The sequence below is a fragment of the Salvia splendens genome, chromosome 8 (genome assembly GCF_004379255.2).
Source record: "Salvia splendens isolate huo1 chromosome 8, SspV2, whole genome shotgun sequence".
Taxonomy (NCBI): domain Eukaryota; kingdom Viridiplantae; phylum Streptophyta; class Magnoliopsida; order Lamiales; family Lamiaceae; genus Salvia; species Salvia splendens.
In genome coordinates this window covers 2,144,912-2,166,319 of record NC_056039.1, presented here as the reverse complement: position 1 = coordinate 2,166,319, position 21,408 = coordinate 2,144,912, and the positions used below count along the sequence as shown (strand labels likewise).

Sequence of the window (21,408 nt, the reverse complement as noted above, 5' to 3'; positions counted from 1 at the left end):
TAAAAATGCCACCCAACATATTTCGCATCTTCTTTCGGATTCTCAATTTAAGGAGAAATTCAATAAAAATTTGTATGAAGTTGAAATGGAGAATGAAATGGAGCAGCTTTGGAGAGATCTATGTGAAGAATGGATGTTTCTGAAAATAAGTGGTTGTGTAATTCGTACTTGTTGCGTCATAAATGGTGCCCCGCATTTAACCGTACTAGTTTTTCGGCTGGCATAAGATCTACGCAAAGAAGTGGAAGCAGAAATAATGTTTTCAAACATTTGTCTTGTAAGACAATGACATTAACCGAGTTTGTTAATCACTATGAGAAGAAAGCAGAAAAGATGCGTGAAAATCAAGCGGACGATGATTTCGAATGTACTCGAGGGGTGCCAAGAGTTGGAGTGGATTGTGGCATTTTGAGGCAAGCGGCACAAGTATATACTCTAAAGATATTCAAAAAATTTCAAGCGAAGTATTTTCAAGGACTTTCATGGCATGTGACAAGTTCAAAGCATGATAGTGGAGTTTACACTTACACCTTGAGGAAGGAATCTGGTCATGCAGAACATTCGGTAAGTTTTGATTCAAATAATGTTATCATCTCATGTACATGCAAATTATTTGATTTATTGGGGTGGTTATGTTGCCATGCATTGACAGTGATGAATAATCATCTGAATGTGACTACTATTCCTATGCAATATATATTAAAGAGGTGGACGAAAAGTGCAAGACGAGAAGTTCATCATGATGACGGTGGTTCGTGCTCCTTGGATTTGACAATGTCAAAAACTTATCATCTGAATGAGTTGATGCGCCAATTTTTTGACGTCATGAGCTCAAGTGTAAATGACATTGAAACCGTTAAAATTGCAAAAAGGAAACTCCATGAGCTTGATGTTGAGATTAGAAATTATGCCTCCTCGGTTTCTAAGAGTGAAAAATATAAGTTATAGTCATAAATTTTATTACTACTATGAAACAATTATAACGTGAAAGTTATGTAATAGTATGATTACTTTTTGTGGATAAAATATTACTATTATATTATGATCGAAGTTAATATGGAGTATATTTCACGCTAATTCTAGGATATTATAAGAGAAATATTGGAGTATCAAATTTATGATTTTTATATTATAAAAGAGATATTGGAGTATCAAATTCTAGGATACAACCATTTCACATATAATACTAGAATTATGTTACCTTCCATAAATTGATTAATGGAGCGTCGTTAGTATAGTGATTGAAGTTAAATTTATGTGGCATGTGGGATCTTTTTTTAGGGTTTTTGGTTTTAAAAACCATAAACTTTTCCTGAATTTCGGTTTTTCCCACCAACTTTAAGATTAGTTTTTAAAACCACGAACTTTCGATTTGTTTGCTTCTTCCCACGGCGGGTCAGAGGTGAAACCCGACTGATCTATGTGTCATTTTAAATCCTATTTGGGAGTAAAATCATAAGTGAAGTCCTATTTGGCAATGCCACATGTCTATACTATTTTGCCATATTTCCATTTCCCACCCTTCATCTTCCCCGAATTCCCATTTCCCACCGTTCATCTTCCGCTGCTGCTCCCCCCTCAACGGAGAGATGGAACACACTTTCGCGGACAGGGACGGAGCTGACCGCCGCGGTGACTGTCAGACGAGCTTTAGGGTGTATCCAGAAGCAAGGCGGCGGAGACGGACGGAGATGGTTTCATTGCCGAGAGAGAGAGAGCTAGACGGAGGTAAGGCGGCGCCGACGAAGGGCGCTGAGTTTCCGTGAGAAGGAAGAAGAGACAGCGGGTTTTTAGAAATAAAAGAGGAGTTTTCCAAGAAGGAGAAAAGAGATGGAGAGGGGAGTCAACTCCAGCTCGCACGCCGGCGACAGTGTTAGAATAGTATCGAGAAACACAATCAAGAATCAATGAACAAGAATGATGAACACACTTTGGGAAAAATTTGGAAAGCTTTCTTGAGAAAAATCTAAAAAATGGATGTTATCTGTTACAAACTGAAAACATCTCTCTCTCGTTCTTATGTATGAGAACCGAATAAGAGAGCTTAACAACTAACAAACTAGAAAGCTGAAACAAACACAAAAAACTGTTACAAATCCAACGGCTAGTTGAATCTACGGTTGACATTCAATCTTGCAGATGGCGCGCTTGATCGGACGGCTCCTGAAGCTCGGGAGCTGTGACCTTCTTCTCGGCAGTTACGAGCTCGGGACTCTTCTCGTCAGTTACGAGCTCGGGACTCTTCTCGGCAGTTACGAGCTCGGGACTCTTCTCGGCAGTTACGAGCTCGGGACTCTTCTCGGCAGTTACGAGCTCGGGACTCTTCTCGGCAGCTCGGGACTTTACTATTTTCCTCACACTCAGCAACTAATAATCATTATTCACAATCTCCACCTTGAATATTATTTGCTGAGTGATCAACTTCTTTTACACATCCCAACCAACTTCAAACACAACTCAAACTTCTCCCTCGGTAAGGTTTTGGTGAGCATGTCGGCTGGATTTTCCAAGGTGTCTACCTTAAACACCTTCACCCTTCCCTTCTCTATCTCTTCACGAATGAAATGCAGACGCACATCTATGTGCTTGCTCCTCTCATGAAACACATTGTTCTTAGCTAAGCTGATGGCACTTTGGTTGTCACAACCAATGGCTACTGCCTTCTGACTAACACCAAAATCTGCAGCTATCCCCTTCAACCAAAATGACTCTTTCACAGCTGCTACCAAGGCCATATACTCGGCCTCTGTGGTGGACAATGCAACCACACTTTGCAAGCTGGATTTCCAGCTCACTGCACTTCCATATAGGGTGAAAATGTAACCTGACTGGGACTTTCTACTGTCAATATTCCCAGCATAATCACTATCACAATAACCCACCAACGCATCCCCTTTTACCTCCTTATTTCCCTTGAACAGGATCCCAAGGTTTCCTGCTCCATTCAAGTACTTTAATATCCACTTCAAGGCTGACCAATGCTCCTTGCCATGGTCACTCATGAACCTGCTGGTTACACTGATGGCTTGAGCCACATCTGGCCTCGAGCTGATCATTGCATACATGATACTCCCCACAATATTGGCATAAGGGACTTTCTGCATCTCAGCTCTCTCTTCCTCAGTTTGTGGCTTCTGCTCAACAGACAATCTGAAGTGTTGGGCCAGAGGAGTTGCTGTAGGTTTTGTGTCTTGCATCTTGAACTTTCTGACCAATCTCGAAATGTAATCAGACTGGTTCAACCAAATCTCCTTCTTGGATCTATTTCTAACAATGTTCATGCCCAAGATCCTTCTAGCATTCCCAAGATCTTTCATATCAAATGCTGACTTCAGATCCTCTTTGATCTCTTGAATCACCTTCTTGCTTGAACCAGCAACTAGCATATCATCCACGTACAAGAGCAAATAAGCCACCACCAGACCCCCTTTCTTCTTGATATAAACGCATTCATCATATTTCGATCTAGTGAAGCCATTTGCCAAGATATGATTATCAAACTTGATATGCCATTGCCTACTAGCTTGCTTGAGGCCATATATACTCTTTTTCAATAGACAAACTTTGTTTTCCTCCCCAGCTTTGGCAAAGCCCTCTGGCTGTTGCATAAAGATTGTTTCCACCAAATCTCCATGCAAAAAAGCCGTTTTCACATCGAGCTGCTCCAGCTCCCAGTCCAGCCTTGCAACCACTGCCAAGAGAGTTCTTATGGATGTGTGCTTCACCACAGGAGAGAAGACCTCACTATAATCAACTCCATACTCTTGTGTGAAGCCCCTTGCTACAAGTCTAGCCTTGTATCTGATTTTCACATTATCAGCCGACTCCAATTTCTTTTTGAATATCCACTTGCAGCTCACAATCCTTCTTCCTTCAACTTTGTCTACCAATATCCATGTCCCATTTTTCAGCAAGGAGTCTATCTCCTCAACCATGGCTTTCATCCACTCACTTCTTTCTTTGCATTCCATGGCAGCTTTATATGTGGCTGGTTCCCCAAACTCCACCTCCTCAGCTACACATAATGCAAAGTAAAGCATCTCTGAGTCAGCATATCTGGCTGGCATTTTGACATTCTTTCTCCTGACTCTATCTCGAGCTAACTGATATTGACTGAGATCCTCAGTCTCTGCATCTGACCCTTCTTGTGGCTGATCAATATTTCCATCATTTGCTCCACCTGGAACCACCTCTTCAGACTCCACTTCAGGCTCCACCTCAGGCTGTATTCCAGATCTCATAGCTTCATCAGATACTGCAGCAGCCTTTGCAGAACCTTGTGACTTATTGAAGGGCATCACAAACTCATTGAAGACTACATCTCGGCTCACAATGATCTTGTGATTTCCAGGTTCAATGCTCCAAAGCCTGTATCCCTTTACACCAGGTTGGTATCCCAGAAGCACACATTTCACTGCCCTTGCATCCAGCTTACTTTGCTTGAGGTGTGCATAGGCTTGGCAGCCAAATATCTTGAGATCTGAGTAGTTTCCATATGTCCCATACCATTTAAAGTCTGGAGTGTCACTCTCAATGGCTGAAGAGGGACATTTATTCAATAATTTCACAGCAGTTGCAGCAGCTTCAGCCCAAAATTTCTTCTCCATTCCTGAACTGAGCAACATACACCTTACTCTCTCTAATATGGTGCGGTTTGCCCTTTCTGCCACCCCCATTTTGTTGGGGGTTTAGTGGAACGGTTTTGTGGCGTCTGATCCCTCTATCCTGGCAGAATCTATCAAATTCTTTTGACAAAAATTCGAGTCCATTGTCTGTCCTCAGACAGCCCAGAGATCTGCCTTTCTCTCTTTCAACCATAATGCACCAATCTCTAAACTTAGTAAAGGCCTCAGATTTTTCCTTCAAGATATATAGCCATATTTTTCTGGAATAATCATCTATTATGGTCATATAATACCTCCCTCCTCCAACTGAATTCACAGGGGAGGGTCCCCACAAATCACTATGTGCATAATCAAGAGGTGCTTGTGATAGATGTTTACCTTTTGGATAAGGGAGCTTCTTTGACTTGCCAAGAATACACTCTTCACATGGCTCACCATTCTTGCTTTCCAGCCCATGAATAACTCCCTTTTTAATCAACTCCTTAATGCTCCCAGCTGCTGGATGCCCGAGTCTCATGTGCCAAGTTTTCACAGATTCTGGCACAATGTTGTTCAGTTGACTGCCCCTGATCCTGACTGCAGCTCCACACAAGTAATAGAGGCTTCCCTTCCTCTCTCCATGCATAATCACAGTGGCCCCCTTCTTGATTTTCATCACTCCATCCGAGGACTCAAAAGTGCACCCCTTCTTCTCAAGCATCCCTAGTGATATAAGGTTTCTCTTCACTGTGGGGATCAGCCTAACATCGCTCAAGATTTTCTCAGAGCCATTATCCAGCCTGAGTTTTACATTCCCTATAGCTTCAACATGACATACTTGATTGTTCCCAAGTATAACTGTCCCAGTTGACTCTCTCAAATCAGAGAAAAATTCCACACATGGACATATGTGGAAGCTGCACCCGGAGTCAAGAATCCATGAACTCCCATCCTCATATGCCATAATATTCAATACCTCAGGGGACTCCTCAGCTTCTTCCACAAAATCAGTGGTGTTCTTCCCCTTTCCAGATTCAGCAGCTTGTTTCTTTTTCCAAGCGAAGCAATCCTTCTTTAGGTGACCCGGCTTCTTGCACCAAAAACAAGCTCGAGTCTCCTTTTGATCAATTGAGGGTGCCTTGCTATTCTCACCAATTTTCTTGAACATCTTCTTGGCTTTGAACTTTCTGACATTGAGGCTCTCTGGAACAACTTCAGCCTCCTTGCATCCCTTCTTGTGCAGTTCTTTGGCCCTCAGAGCATTTTGAACTTCTTGGAAAGTAACCGTGCCTTCCCTTCCAAAGAGTATGGCATCTCTCAATTGATCATAGGACTTTGGCAAGGCATTTAATAATAGTATGGCCTTGTCTTCATCACCAATGGAAACATCAATGTTTTCCAAATCATCCACTGCCTTATCAAAGTCTTCCAGCTGCTCTAGTATTCCCTTTTCCTGCGAAAACCGGTATGAATATAGCCTCTGCTTCATGAAGAGGTGATTTGCGAGGGACTTTGTCATGTATAGATCCTCAAGTTTCTCAAGAACCCCAGCGGCGGTTGTCTCTTTTGCAACTTCCCGCAACACCTTGTCGCCCAAGCACAGCACCACCGTGCTGTGTGCCTTTGCAAAAACCTCTGCGCGCTTGGCCTTGGCCTTTTCATCGAGCACTTGGCCTTCACCTTCCTTGCTCGCCGGCGCCAGAGCCTCAGACAAACCCTGCTGGATCAACATCGCCTTCATCTTCATTCTCCAAAGGCTGAAGTCGTTTTTCCCGGTAAATCTTTCTGCTTCGAATCTTGAAGCCATCATCAACACCGATTCAATCTGATTTTGATCGATACTCTTGCCGGATAGTTCCCACAGACGGCGCCACTTGTTAGAATAGTATCGAGAAACACAATCAAGAATCAATGAACAAGAATGATGAACACACTTTGGGAAAAATTTGGAAAGCTTTCTTGAGAAAAATCTAAAAAATGGATGTTATCTGTTACAAACTGAAAACATCTCTCTCTCGTTCTTATGTATGAGAACCGAATAAGAGAGCTTAACAACTAACAAACTAGAAAGCTGAAACAAACACAAAAAACTGTTACAAATCCAACGGCTAGTTGAATCTACGGTTGACATTCAATCTTGCAGATGGCGCGCTTGATCGGACGGCTCCTGAAGCTCGGGAGCTGTGACCTTCTTCTCGGCAGTTACGAGCTCGGGACTCTTCTCGTCAGTTACGAGCTCGGGACTCTTCTCGGCAGTTACGAGCTCGGGACTCTTCTCGGCAGTTACGAGCTCGGGACTCTTCTCGGCAGTTACGAGCTCGGGACTCTTCTCGGCAGCTCGGGACTTTACTATTTTCCTCACACTCAGCAACTAATAATCATTATTCACAGACAGGATAGACCTCGATGGAGGCGACACAAGGGCAGCAGCAGTAATGTCGGCAGCGGATCTTCGCGAGATGAAATTGAACAGGAGACAACGTGAATTGAACAGGAGCTAGACGAGAACGGAGGCTGGACATAAGATCCCCGGTGAAGATGGGAACGAAGGTGGCTGCATCTGATCGCTCAAGCTACCTTCAAGTCGACGGAGGCTGCAAAGCAGAGAATTGAGGCAGAGCTGAGACACAGGTTTTGGCAGCATGAATTGCAGATTGAAGAGCTCTCGGTGAAGGAGTATCTCGAGAATTGCAGATTGCATCTCCAGAAATTCATTCAAGATTATTTCTTAAATTTTTTGCAGATTGAAGAACTCCAGAATTACAGATTGCATCTCCAGAAATTTTCTTTGAAGATTACTTATTTAATTTTAAGTTTTAATTCAAAAAATAGTGTTATTTCATGGTAAAAAAATCAGTTTCCAAGTCATGTTTCTGACTGTCCACGTTGGACAATTTTGACCGGAGATTTGGTATTCGGGCCGGGTTGGAAAATAGCAAACAAATCAAAAGTTTGTGGTTTTAAAAACCAATTTTAAAGTTGGTGGGAAGAACCAGAATTCGGTAAAAGTTTATGGTTTTTAAAGCCAAAACCCTCTTTTTTACTTCTATTTATCAATAAAGTAGTGGTGAGGTATACCACATCGTGCCAATACTCGTAGTCAATACTTCACTCAATTGATTGATACCCAATTTATGTGAAAATAATTAAGGCATAAAAAAAAGCATGTGTTTGTTGTTTTGTGTCTTTTCTTTGATAATACCTCATTGATAAGGCATGTCACCCTCACCGGCCATATCATGTAATTTCTTCTGAAAATTCTATAAAATAGGACCATTAAGATATTCCTTTTCATGGCTAAAATCCCTCAATACACATTAAATTTATCAATAGTTGTGGTTCAGAATGTGTAGTAAACATGTAGGGCATCTTTGTTTGGTGTGAATCTATTATGTGAAAGTAATTTTATTCTTGTTTATTATTTTTTTTTGTGTGTAATTTTTTTATAAAGAGTAATAAGAATAGATTTTTATTTTCTAGTTTTTCTTAATTATTTTTTTCTTTCTAAGTGTCTTACAAATTTAGATATTTAATACGAGTATTATTTTATTAAAACAAATGTAATAATGTTATTATTTTCTAGTACGGTTATCATATCAATTAATAACTTATTAAGTAGTAAATCTTAATATTTTTTATAAAAAAAGTATCGTAAATCATAATTTAAACTGTAGTATCTTAATAAAATTATTGTTGTATTAATAAATTGATAATTTAAGTAGATAAATTTGAGAGAGTGAGGTAGGTAGGTGTTTTTCATGTATGGTGCAGCTTCACGTTTGTTGTGGAAACTACCGATGAAAAGATGTGGAAACGAATATTCTATATTAAACAATTTAAATATAAAGATAAAGTGGTAATGGTTATAAGTGACACCAATATATAAAAAGTCAAGAATGATTTTCAGGTCCACGTGTATATTTTTTATATGTTACACTATAACTTAATAATTTATGTATTCATTTACATCCACGTGCGAATTTCCGACTTTGTAATCAAACATGGTCTGTGTAACTGTATTAGTACTTTAGATTGAAGTGCTCAGTTACTACTACTTAATTAAAAAATACTAAACGCATCTCTTCTCTCATTTACTAATAATTTTCAGAATAAAAAATTACTCGATATCTCAAAAATGGAGATGTAATTACTCAGTTTATATTTATATATATAGAAAATGGATTAAATCAGAACCACGAAAAATAACTTACCGATTATTTAATATATTATGGAATTAAAACTAAATACTGATGAAAGTCAGTTGCATGGGACGGTAGTAAAATGTGTTGTGCCAACTCTACTATTTTTAAATTCTAAGTATCATCTTTTTAATTTGGTTCAACATCGACTAAATTTTAGTCTTGTATTTTAATACTACAGTATTAGTTTAAATTTGGTATTCTCGATTATAAAATATGTAGTCAATATTGCATCAAGAAAATATGTTGTGGATATTATTGCTAAGAAAGAGTTGTAAATTATCGACCTACTAATGCATGTTACATTAATCAAAAAGTATATAAGTTTGTTTAATTAATGTTACGTGAAATCCAAAAAAAGTGATTAGGGGTTTTCTCAATTGCTTAAGATAACTTACCGATAATATAATACGGAGTATATAGTTGAATTAAATTTAAGAAATAAAATTGATCGATTAATATATTTGTTGATGACATATCGTCACACTAATATATTCATTATTTCTTGTGTTGTAGAGTAATTATTATCAACCAATAAAATATCATGATACCGTCCATCTATGTATATGCCATATATCAAGAAATATATTCACCAATCTTTACTTCTTGCATAAAAAAGAAGTACTACTACTTTGTAAGATTTCCCTTTTTAATGTATGAATTTACTCAAAGTTATAATTCTCACATATTTTCAACGTTAGAATTGGGAGTATATTTTAAAATCACAACATTTCCAACATTTTGCGTAACCAAACGACATCGTTCAAGCGATCAATCAAAACAAACTTTATTTTTGAAAATCATACAATTGCGAAAAAAATGAGAATCAGATCTCATAAATCACAAAAGACGATAAAATACAACTTGCCAGTGAGACATTTCTCCTCAACTAGTGATTAGGTAGGTTTGGATCACTACGAGAACATAAGTAAAAGAGAAACCATTATCATCATTGTAGCCTAGTCCACCCACAAATTAAACTCCATGCCTTGATCATCCACCTCTTCATATTCACTCCAATTGAACCCTTTCTTCATACCCAAAGGAGTTAGAAGCATCCCCTCCGCCATACTATCTAGCAACGCCGGCATGTTAAACACCGCCTCCTCGTCCACAAATCCGGCCCCCAACGTATCACTTTGACCGCCCGACCAACAATCCTCAGACGATTCTGTCTGACCAAGGTCAACAAAATCGTCCTTTTCACCGGGCAAATTAGTGTATGGTGAATTTATTATTATTTTATTCTCTCGGGAACTAACCCTAGTGGACTGAGACGTCCAAATAGGGCAGAAATCCCGGGCGGCCTCTGAGGCTGCTAGCTGGATGTCGTGGTGGGAGGCCGACCGGGGGCGGGGGAGCCGGGCGGCAGCCTCCGGGAAGTTGAGCGGCGCGTGGTCCCCACGCAGGGCCAGGGAGGCCACGTCGTGGGCGATCGCGGCCGTCTCGGGGCTAGGGAAGGTCCCTAGCCATATTCTTGATTTCTTGTTAGGCTCACGAACCTCGCAAACCCATTTCCCGCCGTTCTTCCGCCGCACTCCCCGGTAGATAGGGTGACGCGTCTCCTGCACTACCTTCCGCCCCGCCCGTTTCTTCCCTGCCGGAGTTGGTTTTTCCGGCGGAGGAGAGTGATGGTGGCGTGCGAGATCCATTTTTGCATTCGGATTTAATGAGAAATATTGGGAGAATTGTGAGTTTGAATTTTGATTATGCATGAGGATAGAATGAGAGAGGGGGCATATATATATATATGTGAAATAGAAAAAAAAAGTTGATGAACTTTTGAAAAAAAAAACACTAAATAAGATCTGACCGATGACGTAATATCTTGCATAGTGATGGTCATGTTTTGAATTTTTTGATTAAAAATGTTTTTTTATTTACTTGATGTGTATATTTGTGTTTTTCTTGCTGAGTGTGATGTTATGTTTTGAGATATAAAGATCTAGAAATAAGGGTTTTCTTTACTGTGGCGGATTCCGATAGAATTATGGGGTCGACTGACTCCATAGCGGCCTATGAGGGAAAAATTCAAAGCTTTTCAATTTGTTAATGACGGTCTTCTTTAGTGTGTCCGATCTCCTGTGCATATTGAATTACTTTTTTTTCTTTCTTGAAAGAAAAATGTAATCTCAATATAAAAACATTATACTCCCTCCGTCCATAAAAATATGTGCATTTCATTTTTTAAAATGTATATCAATTTAATAATGTGGGTCTCACTATCCACCCACACTACTTTAACTACCATTCTCCTATTCTCTCTTACTTTACCATACCATTCACCTCCTCTCTTATTTTACCATTTTTTCTTAATTCTCATGGCATATCTATTACTTATATTTTTATGGGACATATGAACTATAATCTCGATTTTGATGGCTACAAGAAACATGGTTTATCGATACAAACATTATATAATGTCGATTAATAATTATTTCGTTTTCTCAACATAAAAAAATTTGTGGTCTAAAAGATATAGCGTAACAATTACTAATAAACAGAGGTTGGATTAAAAATCAATAAAAAATAAAAACACGTGGAGGTGTGGGTATTTAAGCACGAGTGGAATTAGAAAAGAAGCACGTGTGGAATAAAAATGGAGACAACAGCAGTTGGATATTGAAAGAAGAGACATATAGACAAATGTGGAGAGATAATCGTCTGCTTCTTGACTTTTTGGCTTATGGTGGGTACCTTTTTTGCGGCCGCATGATCCACATCTATTCCATACTTCACTCACCACTTTCAGTTTCACTAAACGATTTTATTATTCTATTTTTATTTTCTATATTGCTCCATATCTTCACGAAAAATAATTCAATTTTTCTATTTTGAGCCGTTCATCAAAATTATTCACTATTTATTTATAATAGTTTTTTTCACTCTAATACGGTGAAATCTTGATTTATAATGACAATGCAATAAAAACTCGTACCGTCCATAATTTTATGTTTTTTTTTAGTGGAGGTAGTATCATTTTTAAAAAATTTCCAAGATATCCTTCTTGCCGACAACTAGAAGACTAACCCTTGTCCCAACGGTCAGCATACTGAGCGGTAGTGGACTGGCCAAATGGTTTGCACCATTCACATAAACAGAGATCTAACCACTGACCTCAGGCTTAAGGGTTGAAGTGTTGAACCACCACCCCAAACCTTCTATTTGTTAGAAATCTCAGTTTGATAGTCCATTTGTCCCATATCAAGAGTCACATTTTGTCATTTCGGCCTGTCCCACTATAAGTGTCATATTTCACTTTTACGATAAATGGTAAATAGGTCTCACATTCCACTAACTCATTTCACTCACATTTTATTATAAAACTAATATAAAAAAGTGGGTTCCATTTCAATAACTTTCCAACCCACTGTTCTTTGGAGTACATTTCTTAAAACTCGTGTTCACATCAAATGTGATTCTTATTGTGAGACGAAATGAGTATTTTAATTGGTCAATCACTAGAAGTCTCAATTTGATATTTTGATCAACACAAGTTTGTTTTGATTTTGACCAACACAAATTTATGAGGAGTTGAGTCGGGTTAGAAGATGGACTGACATCAAGCATAAGGCTAAGGTTGCAATCTAAGAACACTAAAAGATTTGTCTTGCCCTCACTATGGTGTAAAGCTTTGTTAGCCTTGCTTGCTTGGTGCTTGGTGCTTGGTTGCGTGTGGTGTGAGCTTTGGGCATGGTCATATGCCCGTTTTTACTTTTGGTTTGACGCTGGGTCTTAGTTTTTGCATTTGGCTTGGTTGATTAGCTTTTTATTTGTGTGTTATTGTTAAACTCTTACTCACCATCTTTTGGTTTGAGCCTTTTTTTTAATAAAAAAAAAGTTTGTTTTGATTTATTTTCTAAATACAATGTCGTGTCACATGTAGATTGCATTCGTTCATATTTTTATATATTAATATATGGTTGTTAACTGATTTTATGGACAAAATAGTCCAACAATCTAAATATAAAGCAATAAAACAGTTATGCCACGAATAAAAGTAAACTAAATTAGACAATGTGAACTCCAAAATTATTTCGATTCGATTGCACTCTTGCTGCGTGTTTCAAATAGTTATCGATCGCTCTGTATTTTTTTTCAATTTATAATTAGTATGATTATTAATTATTTTAATGATTTGTTAAATCACATGTGGATTGTGGTGTAAATTCAATACTAGTATATTAATAACCATCCCTGTCACGTGAAGATTCACATAATTTTATATTGACTTTCTAAATCAGACAATTCACATGTTTGGTTAACATAATATATATCTTCTTAACAACCATGGCAATTTACAAATGTCTTTCTACATGTAGGTCCCTTCACTTTCAATTTTTTGGGATTTTATTGGTGAGATAATGTGTTTATATTCTATGCTATAATTGATAATTATACTCCCTCCATCACATAAAAATTATGAACTTTGGGGTCGTTACGAGTTTTAATGCAAAATTGGTAAAATATGAAAGATGTAGAAAGATAAATGATTGAAATATTAATAGTGGAGAATGAGGCTCATCTTATAAGAGTTTACTTGCCACAAAATAGAAAGAAAATATTTTTGTGGGACAAACTAAAATGCTAAAAGAAGACTATTTTTATGTGACGGGGCCAGGGGAGTATCAATTATCATTGTTGAGATATTCATATTTGAGTTCTTACATGGCAAAAATGTGTTATCAAAAAGAATTTAAGTTAAATATATAATGATTGAAATTTCTAGTAGGTTTTGGCCCATCTTGAGCCTAATTTGTCGTTGAAGGTGGCAAGTCATGGGTGATCCTATTTAAATAGAAACAAATGCGAAAGACTGACGTGTGAAAGGACGTGTTGAGATAAAATATTCACATGTGAGTTGTCATAAATCGAAATATAATATATAAAAAATAATTTAAATATATATAGTGAGTCGATTCTCATATCGTCAATTGATTTTATGATGGAACATTACTCGTGAATGGTTGTTCTCCCTTCACATATTATGTAAGCTTCAACCAACGAGACCTTACTTAACCTTATCGTGAGCTACATTTTTTTGAGGTTTCTTGGTTCCATATTTAGATAAGTTAGACCCAAAGTGAATAATTGGGCCTATTATATAGAAATGTTTCAGATTAATTGGGCCATAATTTATAGATAATGGGATAGGAAAAAATGCTCTAAATTTTAAAGCCTGTAATCGGGTTGTGAAAAAACTGACGCGGCCCATTTCATTAAATTGATTGGGCCATATATTTTTTGGAAAATAACAATAATTATGACAAAAGTCCATAACATAGTAATTATAATTTTCAGATATTTAGATTTTCAGTCGAATTCAAATAATTATTTTTTGGATATTTCAGATCTATTTATATATTTTTCTCAAATTATGTATTTTTGGATGGGATGGAACTAACCGCAAATTCAAATTGAAATCAAAATATTCACTCCTACTTTTTGAAGATGGTAGTAATAAAAATAATTTTAGCACATGAGAAAGACATGTAAAATGGGAGCATGCAAAGGCTTTAGGAAAGTCGTAATTTGCTAGAGAAAGTTGGTCGCTATTTACTCCTAAAATTAGCATGTCATAGTGAGTTACTCTTCCTTGAACATGTGAGCTCCACCAGTTCAAAATCATTTTTATTATGTCAAATTCATTATAGGATTAATTATTATGTACTATATGTTTTGTATATGGAGTGGAGTATTAATTTAATTTAATTTAATTGAATAATTGACTATATTATACACTTTTAGTTGGATAAAATATAAATAGGAAAAGGGGTCTAAAATAATACAATGAATAACTATATGTGGTCCTAAAATTTAGGTAAGGACATATATCTAAAATTAATATGGGTGATGGCATGGTAACCATAAATAGCTCCATCATGTGACATTTTTTTATGCTACTTTATTTCAATATTGTATTTTTTTATAGCATGTGATAAATATATAGTAATGCTATATTGCTATATGTGTGTAACAACAAAATGCACCATCTATAGGCATGCAATATTAAAACATTGCATGCCAAAATTGAAATTTATGTTTATTTGACTCAATTAATCATTTTTAAAAAAAGGCATTGGCCTATTTGTCTGTAATTTTTTCATAAAAATAACATTCTAACGTGGGTAGAAGTAGAAAGCCTAACCATAAATTGCTCCAACACTCTTACTATTAGTACTAAAACAAGATCCCAATTTTGGAAATATTATAAATAGTTTCACCGAGTATGAATTACTAGTATTTCTTGTTCAAACATTAGCAGTGTACGATATATACAAGGAAAAAAATATAATTGGTTATAAAACTATAAACATAAAAAATAATAAATGACATCAAATCGAGTAACGAATTAATGACAATAGACATCAAACTGAATGACAAAATGACATTAAAATTGAATTATAAACGGAGTGAAATTAAATGAAGACAACTAAAAATCAATAATTGTATTACATCTGTTGTTTATGCGCTGACACAATCAGTTGCCATTTCGAAACAAATAGGTTTTCTATTAAAGATTTGTAATAAAAATATTGGACCCCATGAAAATGTGGTCCATATAAAGAGAGATATTATAAAAATATATGAGGAGAATAATACAAAGAATTAAGATGAGATTTTTGGAAGTCTCTTATGCTTTTACAATAATATTAATACTATATTACTCCTAATTAATTAAGTACTGGGATTGATGAAAGATTAAAATTTGAGTATATTCTAGTATTTTGTATTTTCACATAAAATAGTATTTAAATTAGGGCTAATTAAACACTCCTACTAGAAGCCTCGATATTCTCTCTCCACTCGTAAAATATTTTGCCCTTTTTCAGGTGGTTATATATGCTTTCTTGATATAAGTGAAAAGGCACCAAAAAGCATATAAACGGCAAATCAAATCTTCATTGCAAACACTTTCAAAATTCGAAATGATGATTTTGGATTCCACTTTCTTTCACCTTTTCATAATGTGGAGTTTCTGAAAAAACAAATGAAATGCTATAAATTAATGCAACAGTTATAAATTTTTATCACTTCAGCGTTACACTAAACCATCCACAATACTACGAAGATTTAAAAAAAAAAGAGTAAATTACTGATAAAATTCATCAAACTTAGATTAATTTCTAGTAAATCCTTTAAATTTTATAAATATATAATTATATTATAATTTTGATATTTTTTTCTCGTGAAAGAAAATTATTTCTCGCTGTCTGCCCGCCAATTAATATCTCAATTCACATTTACTATTTTTAGTAAATGGACATTCTACTCATATTTTATTACTATAAAACTAGGATTCGCACTCTATTAACGTTTACTATCCAGTTTCTTCATAAAGTCAACTAATTTTTTAAAAATTCGAACCAATCAACTATGAGACATTTAATCATGAACAACGTTAGTATATAACACAAGAGCAAAATTCATTGTCTTACATTTGTATATCACCCAGGAAAGTTATAGACATTAGTATGAAAATAAGACTACTTCAAATTGATTTCCAAATCATACACAAATTTTCCTCAAATTCAAATCCAAATCCAAATCAATAGACAATTAAGAAAAATGTCAAAATAATATTACAGTTAGTTACTCCATATTTGAAATTGAGTAATTGATCAGAAATCAAGCAAAATTCATAATTTTTCTAGACAATTTGCCAAAAATATGTGTATGGCAAATTGCCACAAAAACAACACCATAAAATCAAAAATTAGCTTGAAATTATAGAACTTTTTATTTTTAGCAATTTTCTGTATCTATTATGATATCCATAAAATTATTACTACTACTGTACTAAATAGATAAGTACCATGCTAAATGACTGTGTCAAATAGTATTAAAAATATATTGCACGGTGTTGTTCGTTCATTGCACCAAAAACTACATCAGCATTTCATTATAAAAAATAATTACGAATAAATGTAACCATAATTTGACCGAAGTTAATAATTTTTGGCAATTTGCCAAAAAAATAAGTACTCCTTAATAGGATGATTTCATGGTCGGCCATAACATAACATGTCCAATCTACAGTTTGAAATTACAAAACTACACCAACTAAAATCACAAAATAAAATTAAAAAAAATGAGATTGAATTAAGTGCTCCATAATTAAACACCCAAATCCTAATTTCTAATCCCCCAAAACAAGAAGAAAATTGTTAAAACTAGGAAATTATTCATGAAAAATCAAAGATTCTTACAAGCGTAGATCATGAATGAAAACTCATGCTTATCTTCATCTTTCTTCACCATCTTCTCCTCCAGCCACAGCCTGCTATCCATCCCGCTCCTCGTCCTGAACATAAACACCGCGCATCCAGGGCCCGAGCCCGAGCCCGAGCCCGAAAACCAGTCGTACACATCCCACATCAAATCCACCAGCAATCCGTCCAGGAAAATCGTCTGATTCCCCCTGAAATTCCACTGCAGCCTCTTCACTCTTATCACCGTCTTTCTATCCACGCACACCGACAGCACCGGGTGCTGCTTCATCCCCTCGCCATCTCCGCCTCCGCCGCACTGGATCACGACGTCGTGCGCCGCGCCGCCGTCGCGGAATTTTGCCTTGGTCGAGTACATCGCGTTCCCAGATAAGTGCTCCTGCCGCGACACGAGTGCGAATTTCGCCATTTTCGCCCCCGATTTCAATTTCCTGAGATAAACCTCCGGTGCCGATCCGCCGCCGCCGAGGATCGGGCTGAGCGCGGAGTCGATAGCGATGAAGACGTAATAACCGTCGATTGGCTCCGCTCCGGACTCGTACCTCGCGTCGGAGAGATCGTAGAAGATCTCGATCTTGCTGCCGTGGGATTCTAGGGTTTTCGCGCCTTTCAGCTTCCGGAAAATCCTAGAATTGGTGGTGAGCTTCACCGCCGTGGATTGGCCGTCGCCGAGGGCGATCGTCAGCGATTGAGAGACGCTGCTGCGGCTCCACGTCAGCGTCACCGGAATCTGCTTCTGATTTGAGAGAGTCGCTTTGTAGAGAGAGGTAACCGCATTTTGAACGGAAGGGGTTAAATTTGGGGAAATGCAGGAATTCGGCGAGTAGTTTGAGCACGATGTCTCCGAAATCTGCACCGAGTAATCGCTGAAACACGATGCTAAATCTCTCATTTATGCGTTTGGAAAAGAAACAGAGGAAGGAGGAGAATGGCGATGGCAATGGAGTTTGTATGTATATGTAAGTATTGAATTGAACTCTTTCTCTCTCTAAACTAGAATAGGAATGGGGAAATGAGTTCAAAACTGAGAAGGATTCTTTTATTTATTTCGTGACAGATAATGACTCTGAGATATCCGAATATTTAACATTGGAAAGAAAAACTAAATGTGTACTAATTATAGTGAATGAAATAGAGAAAAACCATAAATATGAATTTATTTGTAAATTCGCAATTATTAGATGGTGTATTTTTTTCCAAATTGTATTTAATATTTATATATGGATGCGATGCACTACTAAAAGAAAATAGCGTTCATTTGATTCGAAAACGTGAACGATGTGTTACAAAGCAGGTGACCATATATTAGAGCATCCACAACCATGCTCTTGCCAGCGGCACGGTTGTGGGCACGGGCGGTACTATTCATGCCTGCTCTCTGGCAAAAGCACAACACCCACAATTGTGCTCTTCCGCAAGGACGAGCACAATTAATATAAAATTCAATTAAACAAAAACATTTCCATAATATTAAAATCCATTTAAAAACCACAATAAATATTACAAATTACAAATAAAATTAAAAAATACATAATTAAAATCCTAAAAATTAAAAATTACATAATTAAACTCCTTAAAATTAAAAATTATATAATTAAAATCCTAAAAATTAAAAATTACATAATTAAACTCCTAATAAGACTACGCATCCGGCGGGATCAACCCCAATTGTTTTTGGAGAATGGAGATGAGAATGGATATGAGAGAATGGATATTGGAGAATGATGATGAGAGTTGTGTAGTTTGATGTGAATTTTTGGGGTAAAATTGGGGGTATTTATAGATGAAAGTGTGTATTTTTGGGGTAAAAAAATTAAAAAAAAATTAAAAAGGTGTAAAAATGGTTATAAACGGATATATTTTTTTGGGGAAGTGAATTTTTTTTTATCGACTTTTTTTAATAAAAAACCGATTTTTTTAAAAAAATAAATAAATAATGTTTAAACACAACGGCTATGCCGTTGACGAATGGGAGCGCGCCACGTGTGCGTCCGCTAACACGGACGTGCTCGATACATCGAGCAGCGCCGTGCCAGCGGCGCGAGCGCAGCGGCGGCGGATGGCGTCCGTGCCAGCGGCGCGGACGGCGGTGGCGACGGACGCCACCGCTTACTTTCGTGTGATAGTTGTGAACAATTTAAATATTAGTTAAAAGAAGTACTAATAAAGTTCAGATATGTTCCATGAAATTTTATGAAGCCGAAAAATTATACGCGGATGCCACTCATACAGAAAATGACGTTATGTGGATGAAAATATCAATAATACTAATACATATATAAACGATCAAAATTATGCCATGGGCAGTTTTTTTTCACAAACATGGAACAGTATATTTTTTAGCAGTATATTTTTTAAAACTCGTATCGAAAAAATGGAATCTATTCTTAGTCCATTGTATCGAACGGAAGGAGTATATGACTTTGATGTCTGTTTGTTGGGTAATGAAAATGTGGAGGTTGGGGGTGGGCAGAATGAATGGGTGGACAAGAACGTATCGTTGATTATATTATTGTTTGATTAAATTTAGTTTAATTTTTCCTAGATCCTAACAATGGTTGACTTGAATTATTAAATTGTTCATTACTCAAACCCAAAAATTTCGTTTTCTGCTAATTTAACGGTTTTAGGTACTACACAAAATCTGTCATTAATCAACTGCCGGCTTCTCAAAATTGAATTATTTCTTGCTTTAAGGCAATTCACAATAGGAATAGCCCAGCAATAGCCCAGTCATAGCCTAGCCACTGCCACATCATCAGCACTAAAAATCCTCATGCCATATCATCAAAACAAGCAAATAGCTCAGCCATAGCCTAGCCACATAATATCCACATCACTATTAACAAATATATACAAAATGAAATAATTAACAATCACACAATATACGAAATTTAATTTACGAGACATATACGGGAAACATTAATAATACTATTAAAATTTTAAAAAGTACAATAATTTAAAAAAAGTACAATAATTAAAAAAAATTACAATAATTTTTAAAAAAGTACAATAATGCACTCCTCGTCGCCGTCGTCGTCTCCTCCGTCGCTGTCGCCACCATCGCCTCCGCCTCCGTCGCCGCCGCCTCTACTCCCGGCGGCTTCCCTCCGTGCCGCCTCCAAATCCTCCTGCATGCTCAGGAGCAATGTTTGAAGCAAACTCTTCTCCACGGGGTCCACCGCCGCCCGCCATTCGGCCATCGTCTTGACCATCTGAGCGCGCGTTTGTTGACGCGCGAAGAATTTGAGATCCGCTGTGGATTGGCCAAGGGGGGATGCCGACTGGACCTCCTGTGAACCCCCGGCGACCCCCCTCGCCTCCCGTTGAGCCCGCATGTGCCCAACCGGGCGAGTACGACGAGCAAACGAACGAGGGGTCGGGACCTTCTGGGCTGTCTCAGGGAGGTCGTGGGAACCACCGCTACTGCCGCTGAAATCACCGGAATAGTTCAACCGTTGCTTCTTCGGCCAGCCAGAGTCGACACATACTCGGAACTTCTCGGAGTCGTTCAGCACAAGATAGCAGTTCCAGTAGGTGAAGTCCTTGTACACCCCCTTCAGGGGGAAGGCTTTCTCCGCTATCCTCCTGCAGTCGTCCTCAGTTTGCCCACTGCTCATCATGCGGAGGGCGTTGGTGTACAAGCCCGAAAATCGGGAGACCGCAACCCTGATTCGGTCCCACCCCTTCCGGCAATCCTCCCCATTGCGTGGCCTCCCCTCCGGGCAAAACATCTGGTAGGCTGCTCCTATCTTGCCCCACAAGTTGACGATCCTCTGGTTGTTCGAAACGAGAGGATCGTCGCAAACACTCACCCACGCCTTGGACAGCGCGACGTTCTCCGCGTCCGTCCACCTCCTCCGTACCGAGTTGTCGTCCTCACCCGGCTGCGAGGACTCGCTGACCCTTTTCTCCTTGCCTTTCTTCTTTGGGGCGCCCCGACCCCGCCCTGCGCCCCCCGTTTGAACGGGAGCATCCGGAACACCGGAAAGATCTAACCCCAAGTCATCGAATGAGAAAGTGACAAACTCGGCCGGAGGCGCAGCCTCCGTTGGCGTCGATGTGTGCGACGAACCAGTCGAAAAATCAAAACTGGGGCGATAGACGTCCCCCGGCGTCCCTTGTGTCGCGGGCGTCCCCTGCGTCGCCGGTACCCCCCCGGGCATCATCTGCATCCCGGGTGCCCACCCCGGCATCTGGACACTGGGTGCCCACCCCGACATCGCCGGAAACGCCCCCGGCGGACTCCCCCCCCCGCTGGCATCCCGGGCATCATCTGCTGCCACGGGTACATGTTGTAGTATGGGGGCATCTGACTCCATCCACCTCCCACGGGGATCGGGGGAGTTAGAGATCCGCTACTCCCTAAAGTAG

The 21,408-nt window shown here is 38.2% G+C and overlaps 2 protein-coding genes across 2 annotated transcripts; both read right to left on the bottom strand.

The window, feature by feature from the left end:
* Window positions 1–9,598: 9,598 nt before the first annotated feature.
* Window positions 9,599–10,498, bottom strand: LOC121743881 (dehydration-responsive element-binding protein 1F-like). The gene has a single exon (XM_042137272.1). It carries the CDS (start codon window positions 10,453–10,455, stop codon window positions 9,763–9,765), a length of 693 nt encoding a protein of 230 aa, XP_041993206.1. The 5' UTR covers window positions 10,456–10,498; the 3' UTR covers window positions 9,599–9,762.
* A 6,501-nt stretch (window positions 10,499–16,999) lies between these two features.
* On the bottom strand, window positions 17,000–17,926 carry LOC121744629. Its single transcript, XM_042138228.1, has one exon. The coding sequence runs from the start codon at window positions 17,924–17,926 to the stop codon at window positions 17,000–17,002; it is 927 nt and encodes a 308-aa protein (XP_041994162.1).
* Between the last annotated feature and the right edge of the window lie 3,482 nt (window positions 17,927–21,408).

Bases quoted from the DNA above. Each gene is read 5' to 3' on its own strand.
- LOC121743881 (XM_042137272.1), bottom strand. From the start codon at position 10,455: ATGGATCTCGCACGCCACCATCACTCTCCTCCGCCGGAAAAACCAACT.
- LOC121744629 (XM_042138228.1), bottom strand. From the start codon at position 17,926: ATGAGAGATTTAGCATCGTGTTTCAGCGATTACTCGGTGCAGATTTCG.